This window comes from Pelecanus crispus, chromosome 20, assembly GCF_030463565.1.
Source record: "Pelecanus crispus isolate bPelCri1 chromosome 20, bPelCri1.pri, whole genome shotgun sequence".
Lineage (NCBI taxonomy): Eukaryota > Metazoa > Chordata > Aves > Pelecaniformes > Pelecanidae > Pelecanus > Pelecanus crispus.
Window position 1 is genome coordinate 4149500 of NC_134662.1, and position 13773 is coordinate 4163272.

At 52.4% G+C, this 13773-nt stretch overlaps 1 protein-coding gene across 3 annotated transcripts in view; it reads left to right on the plus strand.

Moving 5' to 3' along the window:
* Nucleotides 1–5457: 5457 nt before the first annotated feature.
* STK11 (serine/threonine kinase 11) overlaps nt 5458–13773 on the plus strand; it is a 43821-nt gene continuing 35505 nt past the window's right edge. For all 3 annotated transcript variants that reach the window (XM_075723531.1, XM_075723533.1, XM_075723532.1), the window contains exon 1: nt 5458–6770. In XM_075723531.1, coding sequence (XP_075579646.1) covers nt 6481–6770 — 290 coding nt within the window. In that variant the 5' untranslated portion in view covers nt 5458–6480. The remainder of the gene's footprint in view (nt 6771–13773) is intronic.

The window sequence follows — 13773 nt, forward strand, 5'->3', positions numbered from 1 at the left end:
GACCCCCTTCCTGCGCCCCTGGCTGGGAAGCGGGGCCATGGCCGAGGGCTCTGGGCTTTGCCCTGTCCGTGGAGGGGACGAGGTGGCAGCGGTGGCCGTGCACCCTGCGGTGGCCCACATGCAATGAGCTTTGTAGGTCTCAGCCTGATTCCCCTTGGCTCCTGGGCAGGTTCCCAGCTGGAGGTGAAGATGCTGCTGCAGATGCTTGGGAAAGCTGATGCAGCCACAAGCCCCTGATGGGGGACAGTGCTGGGGCATCCAAGGGTGCCTGGGGACACCCCCTGTGTGCTGGGGGGGGCCTGCAGTGAGATCCTGCCGTGCCCCGCTCCAGCTGCCCATTCCTGGAGGGTCAGGCAGGATTTCGCCTCCGGGGGAGCCTGTTTTCCTGCCACCCCGGTGGGGCGGGCAGCAGGACCGGCAAGGGAGCAGAGTACAGCTGATGCAACGCAGATACGGAGCCGCGGCCAAAGCGATGGGAGCTGCCTCCTGCCTGGGTTTCTCTGCTGTGGACGGTTTCCAATCGATCCTGCCCTCCTGCTGCTGGGAACCCGTCCCTCTCGGGAAGGGGAAGCACGGCACTTACCAGAATTTGGGCGATCGCTTTCCAGCACTCTGGACTCGGTGCCAAGATCGAAGTAAATCACATGTGGCCAGGCGCTATCATGAGAAAAGCCTGCGAGGGAGCAGGAGGGAACGGCAGCGCTGGCAGGAGCCTGGGGTGCTCAGCGGGGCCGTCTGCTCCTGTGCACCCCTGCTTCTGGGGGCTCAGCACCCCTCGGAGCATCCCCTACCCCCTGCAGTTACGGGGCTGGACACCCTGGACAAACCAGCAACGGAGCTGGGGTGAAACCCAGAGCGTTGCTGTGCCCAGACACCCGTCCCTGGGGACCCGCTGAGCTTTTGGGGATCCCAGGGTGGAGGGATGTGCTGTGACACTGCTCAGGCCCCCCAAAATGGGCTCGGGGCTCTTCTGCCTGTGCTTTGTGATCCCGTGCAGCGCCAGTAGCTCTTGTGAAAAGGCAGAAGTTGTGGATTTGTCCTGTCTCGCCTCAAAATAACGCCTCAGCTTTTGGAGCTGGTGCCCCCTGCGCAATTCCCAGCTGAGCCTGGCCGGATCCTTTTGCTAAAGGGTTTTTTTACCCTCTAGTGCAGCAGGGCCTGGGAGGCCGCTGCGGCTGGAAACCTCTTGGTTCCTCCGTGTGTCTGGAAGCGGGTGTGCAGCCGGTAACTGCACAGACCAAGTGCATCGGCACTTGCAGCCAGCTGTTCCCCGGCAGGAGCTGGCACGGCACGGGCTGCGCCGGCAGCCTCTGCGCTGGAGCCGGCTGTCCTAACGCAAACCCTCGCCCCGGCAGTTTGGCAGGGAGCGTGGCGTCTGGGCCAGGAGGGAGGTTGCAGCGTGCTCTGATGCGCCCGGTGAAAACGTTCATCTTGGGAGACCCTTCTAATGCCCCTACGGGGGGAACCAGCGGTGTGAAGCCCAACCCTTAGACAGCAGAGGATCCCCGCAGGAGAAGCGTCTCGGCCATCGCCGAGGCTGTCCAGGGCTGCTGGCCGTGCCGGCGCCTGTGCCAAGAACAGCCCGTCCCCCTCGGGACATGCTGGGGCGGTGGAGCTGGGCGCTGGGTCGCTATTTTGGAGGATGCCCTTGCAGCTGTTTGGCCTCATCCGCCCCCCCCCCCCCCCCCCCCCGCTTCCCGTGTGTGGCCCCCAAAGCTGGGTGTCCCCTCACTTGGGGTGAGGAGGAGGAAGTGCTCCCGCTGCCCGAATCTGGGGAGGGCATGAGGAAACCATGGACCTCTGCAGAACTACTGTGCCAGGGATTTCTTTCGTTGCCCTTTCATGTTTTCCCTAGCCTTCTCCAAGTTCTTGTGCATGGCCACAAGGGCTAACAGGCTGTTTTCATTTTTTAATAAAGGTAGAGATTGCCCAGTAACCAAATCCCTTCCAGGAGAAGGGCTTAAAACACGATTTAGTGCAAAATTCAAAATAAAGAAAATCACAACTTATTCACAGGGAAGTATTGCATGTGTTCAATCAGGGATGTTTTGGTTTGTGGTGTTTTTTTTTTTTTTTTTAAACACACTGAAGCAAATGGCAACAGCTGGAAACTGTGTCAAACAAATAACAGAGCCTTTAAAAAACAAATGCACCCAGGCAGCCGCTCCGTGCCTGCTTGGGGCTGTGGCGGAGCTGTGCCCGGGGCTGCAGGGTGGGTGCAAACCCACCAGACGCCCTGCCAGGAGCGGGTAGGGCCCGACTCCTCGTTTCTCCCGTGTATAAACTTTCCTCTTGCAATAAAAGGGGAAAAGAACGAGTTTTACACAGATTTCAGCAGAGGGGGTTTGAGGAATCTGTGTCCCTGGCTTTAAATGCCCTTAAACATGTGCTGCTGAAAGCACGGGATCACTGACGCTGGCTGGGAGAGCTGCGGGAGAAGCTTTCCAAGGTGGAGGAGTGAGCACGGAGCCAGAGACACTGGACTGGACCTGGTACGGCTTTCGGTGCTGGCAGAGAAAGTGAGAAACCTGTGGAAATCTTTTTAGCAAGACCTGTTGTGACAGGACAAGGAATAATGGATTTAAACTAAAGAAAAATAGATTTAGACTAGACATAAGAAAGAAATTTTTTACAATGAGGGTGGTGAGGCACTAGCACAGGTTGCCCAGAGAGGCGGTGGAGGCCCCATCCCTGGAAACATCCCAGGCCAGGTTGGACTGGGCTCTGAGCACCCTGCTCTGGTTAAAGCTGTCCCTGTCACTGCAGGGTGGTTGGGCTGGGTGATCCCTAAAGGTCCCTTCCAACCCAAAGCATTCTGTGATTCTATGAAGTGTGGGATTTATGGCACCAAGAAATTTACATTACATATCAGGAACAATCTCCATCAAGCGACACGGTTCAGCACCGATGTGGGCTGCGCTGGGGGTGGGAAGGTCTAAAGGCTGGATAACATGTGCCGGTGGTGACCCGTGCTGGAGGCTGCCTCGGGGGAACCGGCAGGCTCCTGGCAGCGCATTTTGGCCCTGTGTTTCCCAGCCTGGCTATCCTGGGAGGAGCGTCCCTGCCTGCCCGCTGCCTGTCCTGCCTGCTGGGGAGATAAGGCATTTGGGCAGGATTATCTGCGACAGCGCCGCGTGTCTCCCAGGGTCTAGGGTGATCCCTGGGTGCTGCTGCTGTAACACAGAGAAAGGCAAATAAATAGTTGTGAGATAAGGGTGAGGGGGTCAGGAGGGTACGTAAGCATCTGGGATGAAAAACGCAAATGATGTTGGTAAATTCCCCAGGAAATCCACCTCCCGCAGCCAGAGCAACATCCCTGGCCGTTCTCCAGGCGGGGAAGGGTCGGGACGCGGGTTTAGGAATCGCAGGATGGTCACAGAGGCCATCGTGCTGCTAAAGACGGGCAGTAAGGATCGCCTGCGGGTTTTAGAATTGGGAGGAGAACGAACACTGTGTCTGACTGGATGGAAACCCTTCCCCATCCGCAGTTTTGATCGGAAACAGAAGACTTCGGTGCCAGTGTTGACATTGCACAGCAGAAAGAAAACAGATGCCGCCTCCCAGCCCGGCGCTGGCTTCGCTTCGGAGGCTGCTGCAGTGTCCCCTGTGCCTGTGTCATGTCATAGAATCATAGAATCGTTTAGGTTGGAAAAGACCTTTAAGATCATCCATTAACCTACACTACCAAGTCCACTCTAAACCAATCAAGGGTAGACTAGACTAAACCATGTCCCAAAGTGCCACCTCTGCCCATTTTTTGAACACCTCCAGGGATGGGGACTGCCCCACCTCTCTGGGCAGCCTGTTCCAATGCTTGACCACCCTTTCTGTAAAGAAATTTTTCCTAATTTCCAACCTAACCCTCCCCTGGCGCAGCTTAAGCCCATTTCCTCTGTCTGAGGGTTACAGATAAAAAACGCATTGTTTTATTTACTGCCCATTATTTATTATTATCCCAGAGCATGAAAACATGTGTTGGGACTGAATGTCCCCATCAAAGCACCCAAGGGTGCCGGACCCACCGGGAGCCTTCGGCGGGGGCAGGAGAAGCCAGTGAAGTGTGGTCTGATGGGGGGAGGATGGGAAAAAGGGGCCCGAGTGGGCAGCGATGGCGGGACGGGTCAGGAGCCGTCGAGGAGGGGAGCGGTACGCTCACCGCAGCAGAGTTCTCGTAACAGAATTCCCCGCATGCACTGCAGCGGTTTAACACACGTTAAATTTGGCACGAAACGTACGGGTCAGCAGAAGAGGTTCCCAGGAGAGAGGCGGTTTGACTCGGGAGCGTTTGTGCGCTGCTTCAAAACGGGCAGTGCCAAATCCCCGACTGTTCCTAGGAGGTGGGCAGTGAGGGAGCAGATTCCCGAGCGCCTGCCCGCCCGGCCCGACTGGAGCCCGCTCCTCACCGACCGGTCTGCGGGACGGCCCGGGCAGAGGTGGCCGGGACGCACCAGGAGCCGGGCTGAGCTCCGCAGGCCTGGGGAGCTGGCGCACGGGAGGCCCCGGCTTCACCCCGGCCCTGGAGCTGCTGCAGAGCCGGCCAAGGGCTGGCAGCCTGCGAGGACCGCGGCGGCAGGGCCGGCTCCTGGCAGGGCAGGGCCCGATGGCAGACACGGCGGGGACAGGCCCAGCGCCCCGTCTCCATGGCACCCGCTTCCCCTTCGCCCTCCGCCCCCTGCCCTTTGCCCTTTGCCCTCCACCGCCCCGCCGCCGTCAGCCCCGCCCCTGCAGATGACGGACAGCTCCTGCGGCCTATCACAACGCTCCGTCGCCCGCCAGAGTGGGTGGGCGGGCTGGAAAAAAAATGCAGCGAGCCAACCGGAAGCGAAAACCGCACCGCCGGCTCCTCCCCCTCGTGGCGCCGTCGCAGCCAACCAGCGGGCGAGCCCGCGGGGGCGGGGCCGGCGCCGCGGCCAATGGAAGCGCACGTTGGCCGCCGGGGGGGGGGCGCGAGGCCCGGGGGGGGGCAGCGGCGGGAGCGCGGCGGGGCCGGGCGGGGGCGGGAGGTAAACAAAATGGCGGCGGCGTGCGCGCTGCGGCGGGGCTGGCGGCGGGGGTAACGGGGCGACGGCGGCGGGAGCCGGCGGGTTCGCGGGGCGGCTGGAGCGGGCCCCTGGGCAGGGCCGCGGTGGCAGAGCGCGGGCAGCGGCCGGCGGGGCTCCCCCTGAGGCGAGGGGGGCGCGGGGGGGGGGGGGAGAGCGGCGCCGGACCCGGCCCGGTTCCCGAGCCCGGTGGTGGGGAGGGGGGACGAGGCTGCCCGCCCCCCTCCCCCGACTCCACAGCGGGGCGCGGAGGCCCGGGTCCGAGGGAGCGGCCGGAGCTGCCTGCGGGGCTCGTCCCCGGCCCGCGGGGGAAGGGCCCGGCCCGGGCGGGCTCCCCCTGCCCCGCTGTGGAAGCGGGGAGCTCGGCTGCGGCTGGGGAGGAGCCGGGGGTCGCCTCGCCCCCCGGGGGTCCCTTCCCTCCCGGCTCCACCGCTAGTTTGGTTGCACTGAAAGTGTCTTTATCCCCTTTTCGTCCCTTCCCTGCTCTCCGGGCGCGGCTGCCGTGCCGCCTGTTTCCTGCCCACCCCGACTGACACCGGCGGAGGGGGCGGGAAGGAGCAGGGGAGAGCCCGGGCCAGGTTGGCCTCTCCTCATTGACCTTCCCTTGTTGGAAAAGGGAATGGGGTGGTTTGGGTCCTGGGCAGAGAGAATTACTTCCTCCTGGTTGTTCCCGTTTTAAGGCGGGTCGGTAAAGCTGTAATAGGTTTTGCGTTGTCTGACACCGGCTGACTCCTGGACCAGTGGTGGTGACACATCATGTGCCAGGAGGAATCCAGGCGGTCGAAGGATGCCCCTGGGAGATCTTGATAGGCACCGAAGGCCTCAAACTTTTGTAGGCGTGAAAAGCGAGGACGTTAGAATTCTTTCTGAAAACTCCTTCAAGGAAACTTGGTTCCAGCTTCCAAACGGCTGAAAAAACCAAACCCATCTGTGGTCGTACCTGGACGGTGAGGACAGCAGGGCAGAAACGCTTCGCCTGCCATCCAGTTTGGAGTTGGTGACTATGATCTACTAGGAATGGAAAGTCACGAAAGAGACTTGGCAGTTGTCTGTTTTTGTGTGGTAGCCTAAAGTCCCAGAGGATGACCTAGCACTTAAGAATCAAACTGGGCCGAGTTAAAGGCCAAGTTGACTTGAAAGAACCCTAGCAGTGCGACCAGGTCGGAAGCAAAGCAAGTCCCAAGCTGAGTGTATCTGGTCAGAGAGATATATTCTTTTTAAAAGACATTGTGTTACTGGAGCCAGGCCTGGATCTTTTAGCATCCAATTGAGCTGGAAGCAGCTCATAGGTTTTTTGGTTTTGGTTTTTTTTTTTATTCATGTTTGTACAATCTTCTGGATTTTTTTTTTCAAGAAGGAGTAAAAGGGAGTGTTGGAAACTCACAAACAGGATTAAAACCCTGAGCGCTTAAGGAAAACAAGTTAAGGAACTTAATCCAGGATGGATATGCAGGAGCCACAGCAGCTGGGTATGTTTGCAGAGAGTGAGCTGATGTCTGTGGGGATGGACACTTTTATCCATCGCATTGACTCTACGGAGGTCATCTACCAGCCGCGGCGGAAAAGGGCCAAGCTCATCGGCAAATACCTGATGGGAGACTTACTCGGAGAAGGGTCTTACGGCAAAGTCAAGGAGATGTTGGACTCTGAAACCCTCTGTAGGAGAGCTGTGAAAATACTGAAGAAGAAGAAGCTACGCAGAATTCCCAATGGGGAGGCAAATGTGAAAAAGTGAGTAAATATTTCCAGTACCTGGGAACTGAGGGGTTAAACTTTGTCATTTTTTTTCCAGCTGAAGTTCTGTATCATTTTAAGTAACAACATGGCTTTCTGCTGTGGAAGCGCTTCCTAAACCCAAGGTATTCAGGAATGTCTTTACCATTGAACTGCAGCCAGCGCTCTTGTTGAGGTTGGGAACAGGGAAGGGAGCTGGCTCCCAAGGGCCAGCGAGGCAGGTCCCTCTGTCTGAACAGACAGCCCGTAACACGCGTTACCTTTTTAATAGTATTGCTTCAAGAGTAAAATAGCATTCCTTAAAGAAATTCCTCTTTAAGATTTCACGTTGAAGAGGTAAACCTGTGGTGCTGTCGGCTAGGCAAGGTGAGAGGTGGTGTGGCTGCGAGTGCAGAAATACACCTTGTGTCGTTGCATTCTGCGTTATTTGTGGGCCCATCTAGGGGTGTGTGGCTCTTGAGCTCTTTAGGATGGCAATTACTGCTCCCACCTGTGTAATAGGTGCCCGGAACGCGATCCAATGGATTGTGCACCCAGTGGGCACAGGCAGTCTTGGGGTTTTTTCCTTCATTTCACGTCTGACCAATGAGTTTGGGAAGTAATTCAAGGCTCTTCTCAGTTGGCTTCTGCCGCTGTAAAATGGGGACAAGAGTTGTCAACCTTTTTTATTTCAGTGACTCAAGATCTGCGCTTGGAAGCTTTCAAAGTGCCAGTTACATACTGATTAGTTAGGGCACAAGTAACCAATTAAAATTAACTGTGGGAGAAGCCTGGTGTTAAGCGTCATCTTGTAGGGCCGGGTGTATGAAACTTTCCCTTTTTTTGGGGCTGCGCTCTGCTTGCGGGACCTCGCAGCCAGCTGTGTTTTCCGCAGCAAGCTGTTGGTCCCAGCCCCGCGAGATAGTTGTTTATCTGCTGTGGAGGGGAGCCTTCTGCAGCCAAAACAAACTCTTTGCAAGGGTTTATCTCGTAGTGGGAGGGAAGACTTGCGAGGTGTTTAGAAGACTCTTGTATTGCGTCTTTAGCCGTGGCGTGCTGAGTGTAGAGCCCTGACCTAGCAGGGTCTTGTTTCTGTTTTTCAATTTGGTTTGAGTTTCTGAGCTCGGCTGTGAGATGTTTCACATCCTGTACTGGGACTTCTGTCAGTGAGCTGCTTAAGTTTGCCTTCCAGCTTTCAGTGACAGACTTAGCTACAAAATAGTCACAAATCCTAATGCCGGGACCTCCCTTTCTCTCCTTTGCTGGCTCAGGTTCAGTGTCAGAGTAAACTGTTGGTTAATATGTAATAAAATGTTTCTTGTTTTTCTGGTAAAAGGCATGAGTGCCCCTTTCCACCCTTGCCCCCTCCTTGAGTTACATCAAGAGCTTCTACTGAAGAAGGGGGAGATTATTCCCTCCTTGGTGAAAATTTAATTTTAAATTTCCCCCCGCCCCCTCTTTGTGGAAAAACAACTTGCCAAATAACAGGAGAGTTTCCTGATGTCAGAGCTGTGTAATGGTCCTGTGTTCTGGAGTGAACTCTGTAGAAGTTTTATTCGTGCAGGGAGCCTGTCTGAATGTCTTCTTTGGTTTCATTAAGGTTAGTTATTAAAGCAGACTAGCCAAGCACCACTCTGTTTTGCTGTGGATGTTTTTCTGGCTTGGCCGCACCTGCTTCAAAACACCAAGGCAGATTTTGGATGTTGTCTTGTAACAAGGGTTTACTTTAGTTCAAGTTCCTATTTTTGTCACCTTGTCCTTTTCTCTTTTCCACCTATTCGTTTGCATTATCTGCTGCTTCAGTGGTGAATTTTTTTAAGGCAAAATGTCATATTTTAATATTGTGGTACCTGTGGAAATCTGCCCTTATCAAAACCTGTCGGCGCTACTGCAACAGGCAGTGAAAGCTGTCTCTGCTCTGAATAAACCTGTTGTGGTGAGATATGTCATCAAACCTGTATGGTTTGACTGGTCAGTATGGATGTGGGGGAGCAAACCATTGCTGTATTTCCAAGTAGCGCTGGAAAGTACTCTAATGTTTTGTTGGTTTGTTTTTTTTTTTTTAATGCACATTGCTTGGCCAGACTCCTTTAAAATTTCACTTTCTACAACTGCATTTGAGCAGCTTTGCTGAGTGGTTTATACCCAGCAAACTACTCACATGTAATAGAACAGCAGAAAATCAGATTGTGGACTGAATCGCACTAATAGGTTCTACTTTCTTTCTTGAAAGCTTCTAGTAAGTGCAGCAATAAGTAAGTATGTAATTCCTGTGTTACAGTGAGGCCTGCTTCCAGTCCCGCTTCCGTCCTTATCTGCGCAAGGATGTCTGCAGCTCAGTACATGTGAGGGAAGAGTGTGATTAGTTGTCTAATCTTTGTAAACATCCCGACTTCAGTTGGTGCCCTTTGAGATTAAAAATCTCTTCATCTGCCACCAGAACTAGACCACCGCTTGGTGCTGCCTCTCCCTGCCAGTGCCCCCAGTGCTATGCGCAAGCAGAAGGCTCTTCCAAAGCGTTTGCATTCACGGTAAATGAAATGGTCAGGAGTGAGAGTTGTCTGAATCCCTAATGAATTGTTTTCTCTGCTGTAGAATCACTGCGTAATGTCTTAACTACTAGTCTGCTCTCTAGGGGTTAAGTTCTTCGGCACTGTATGAAGAAAAAAGTGTTAGAAGTGCACTGGCAGAGGGTCTGAGCAATTAGGGCGCATGTTCAGGCTTGGTTTAAAAGTGCTTATCTCTTGGAAGTGACCATTTCAGTCTCAAAACACCTTGTACGGTTTTCTTGTAACTGCAAATATAGGGCCTGTTCCTACCAAAGTGATCTCCAGCATTTCTAACCATAGAGGAAAAAGCTAAATATGTGACTTGGTTTGTTTGATAGAGATGTAAGTGAATTATTATAATGGGCTTGTGCCTCTGCCATTATCACAGGATGCCTCGGCATTGCTGCTGCTGTGTTGAAGATGAAGCTTGCATTGATAGTATGTCATCAAAGAAATTCCCTAGAATACAGTTCCTAGACTGTTGGCCCTTGGGTAATTGCATGAGCAAGTCACATACAGGGAGTAATGACAGCAAGGGAGCGCACAATAACGATGAGCCGCGGAGGATCGTACAGGTCTGTGCTGTGCACTGGGGACCCTGGGTACGCAGGGTTGGAGTTACAACTCGGGGAGCACTGACTTACTTCATGCCAACTCTGTGTTACTCCTTACTAACATTTGAGACCGCAGCCTCATCCCGCATGTGCCGGCTGGTTGCCCCAGCCCTGTCTCTTGGTGCAGTAAAGAGTTCTGGGGACCTAGAAGTTCTGACTGAAATATGTTTGAGACTTATAAAAGCGAATGATTCTTCTTTACCCTAAAATACTCCAGTTCTGCCCCTGAAAAATGAGCCCTTAAGGGATTTGTGAGTCCTGGTGAGGATGTTGAGGGTTTAAACTCGTAAAACATACATTTCCCTAAATCAGTCTAGGGAATCTTCTCTTTAGTCACTTTAGAGAAAGGTTGGCGTGGCTTAGCCGCCCAGACAGTACTATGGCTAATTACTGCTTCCAGTTAGTACAAAAAATGAGTTTAGTAGGATTGCCAAAAAGATGAAAGAAAACTTGGAAGACTATTTGTCTCTAGCAGCACAAGTTTAATAAAACTGTGTGCTAATAGCCTCACATTTTAATTAAGTGTTTGGGACTTTCTCTGCGTATCCCAAGTGTCTTGTACTGTACTTACCACGCTCGGTGATTACTTAGATTTGAATATATGCTCATTAGAATTCCTCGGAGGTTTAAAATGTGTAGTAGGCCTGTACTTTGACAATGTGCTCCTTGGGTCTGCAAATCAAGAGTCTTGCACCTCGGAATACAGACAGTTCTGCTAAAGGAAGGACTTGTTGCAAGCCGCAGAGGCGTGTGCTTTAGACGAAGATGGGCTAAAGCTGACTCATCTGATTTCCTGTCCCTCGCTCCCAACAAAAAAGGTCTGCGGTACGTAACTGGGTGGCTCTGTTATTTTCTTTGCTAGGCTGGACATTTGCTTGCATTCAGTGGTGAAATGTTGGAGACTGTAATCCGTAGAAGGGCGCAGGTAGCTGTGCTGTGGTGGATATAGGGCTTGTAACATCAGACATCCTGGCTAGGAGCGTGATGTGGAGGAAGGCCTGGAACTAGCAAAGAGAAAAAGTAACGCTGCAATCTTTGAGCCCGAGGGGCTGCTAAGGGAGGCACACGCGGAGTTCTGGAGTAGGGGCCTGCCTGTGGCTGTCAGCTTCTGCGAGGTGAGAGCCGTCAGGGCTCAGACCGCTGTGTTTGGTGGCAGAGGGTACGCTCTGGTCTGCATCCGCAGCAGTTAACCTCTCGGGGGCTTCTGGGTCCACGTAAAGAAAGAAGTGTGGTGACAGCAGCGGGTGTTTCTGTGTCTTGACATGTTGCCCTAGGGGCTGGAGAGGCAGTGGGAATGTGGTGGAGATGCTGTAATGCTCGCAACATTATTTTGGGTAATGGCTGGAGAAGAACTGTTTGGATACTAAAACTGGAAAGATGTAGATCAGCACTGGATTCATCAACACGTGATGATGTCAGCCCCTCCCCATGTTGGATGTACATTCGGATGTGTAAAGCTTAGTTTGAAGAAGGAAATAGTGCTCTGCTCAGTCTCTTATCTGAAATACCACTCGTGCGAGCGAAAAGGCGCAGCTTCTCACGTGGATGAAAATGACAGTTGTGTCCTTGCAAGTGGAGGGCTATTTTTTTAGGTGAAATAAACAGGACAAAGCCGTTCACAAGTTAGACCTTGAATAAGTTACTCTGCTTTGTGGCATATCGGGGATGCTAACTTGTAATTAAAACTTGCTTTGGCTATACAGGATTACAAAATCAATCTAAATAAATACATAATGTAGTTGTTCAGTTGCGTAAAGACCATGAATGATTCTTGAGTCCTCTGTAGCAATTAGTAAGAACGGTGTTAGTGGATTTATGGTACGTGCCAGAACTGGCATATGGAGCTGTTCTCTGTGCACGTCTCCCAGCCCTTCGCTGTGGCAGCAGCTCTGCGGTGGAGGTGTGCCAGTTCCCTGTGCCTGGTTCCTCGGTACCACGTGCCATATGTGGAGAGCTTGAGATGGGCCACGGTTGTGTGCGGAAGAGTAAGGGAGTGGGTGAGGGTAAGCTTCTTCCAGGCTGCCGGCTCTCGCTGCAGACCTGCTGCAGCCCCTCCCTTCTGACCTATGGTCTGAGCTGGTAGGCAGTATGGAAAAGATTCACCGTCATGTGTCTCCGGTAAAATCCTAAGAGCTTAGACCTGTGAAGGAACCTTGTCAACCAAAGGAAGGGAATGAATCTTTTGGCTGTACTGCTCATTTTTATTTCAGCAAGAATGGCTTTGATGAAACTGAGGCTTGAAACAAACTGTAGAAAGAATGCTAAATCTTACGGTGAAGATGTGCTCTTACTAGAATGGTCCAGGGAAGAATGTCTTCTTTCCAGGCTGTCCTTGGCATTTTCCAAAGTCGTGTAGCACATGGCACAAGTAGGCAGCTTGGCTATATACAGTTCTGAGCAACACCACCACCACCCTGTTATTTGCCAAAGCAAGGTGCCTTACTAGGGATAAGACTTATCTGTCAGGATGAGCTTAATGGGTCAGACAGAACTACAAAGAAACCTTTGAGTTGGAAGAGCTTTTCTCTTTTCTCTTCTCCCTCCAAGGTGGTTATACTGTGAAACAGGCCCCAAACTCTGACAGTCTGTCTTGTCGCACACTTGAGGGCTTTCTAGTTGGGAAAACTAGGAACGGAATTCCATAATGGAGACTATTCTGGCCACATAATAGTGGTGTTGAGTAGGATGGGTATGGAAGCGATTACCACGTTGCAGAGAGCGCAGCCTGGCCCCCTCGCTGGGATTCTCCCTTTCCCTCTGTGTTGGGGAGAGGCCTGATCTCAAAAGCAACTGTTGTGATTGAAATTTCATGTTAAATGTTAGAGGTAGCGGGGAAAGGAGGCAAAGTTGCAGCAGCTTGGAAGGTATCCTGAAAATCTGTGCAGATTCACTAGGCTAGCATGGGAAAGGCAGGAAGCCACCTTGCCTTGCCTGAGAGGAAAGGCAGCAAACTGCAGGCATGCAAATCTCTCTTTCCCAGTGCTGTCGATTGCCTGCACAAGTGTTTCAAATTGCAAAGAAAGCAGTGGGCTGGCATGGCTTTTTTGTTGTTAATTCTGAAAAATGTAATTTTAGGCACCTTCTGACGAGGTGAGCACTTATGTTCACTTACTCAGTGAAGTTTGAAAACCAAAATGGAATCGGAGGTGACTGTGGTCTGGCTCTCTCTGTTCCTCAGTTGTTCTAGAATGCAAGAGTAGCTAAAAATAGAAGTACTCTTTCCTCTGAGAAATGGGCTGCTTGGCCTCTGCCCCAGAGGTGGGTGCACTTCACTGGCATTTTAGATTGGTTCACAAAGTCCTCCTGGGGGGGGGGGGGGGGGGAAATCATTACAGAAATATGAAATATTTATTAGTCCGTTAAAGGTGGAAGGAATTAGTATTTGTGCTTTCAAGCCGTATTACAGGGAATGAGCTGTAGGGATGAGGATTTTAAATGTGTTCCTAATATTGGAAGCTTTCTTTGCCTTCACGGCAAAGTAGTCTTATTTAAATATGTCTGCGTGCTCGTTCCCTCTCTTGCCGGCTTGGTCTGAGCGCTCTGCCCGTCTCCCTTCATTATGCAGAAACTTCTTAGACCTACACTAGTGCTGGCTGCAGTTTCTATGCTAATTTAATCCACTTCAGCCTTTTGGTCATTACTATAATTAGAGCGGCTGCATCACTTTGCAAATCTGTCTGCCATTTAAACTAAACACTCTTCTGAGCTTTGCCTTGTTATCCTAGGTTTCTGTTTAGCTATTGTAATTTTTTTTTTAAGGCCATATATGATAAAGGAAGAGTGCCTGGCCTAAACTTTGGTAGTGAAGTAATTAATGCTGCTGCTCAGGCATCTTTAAAAACCTGCTTGCATTCCTGC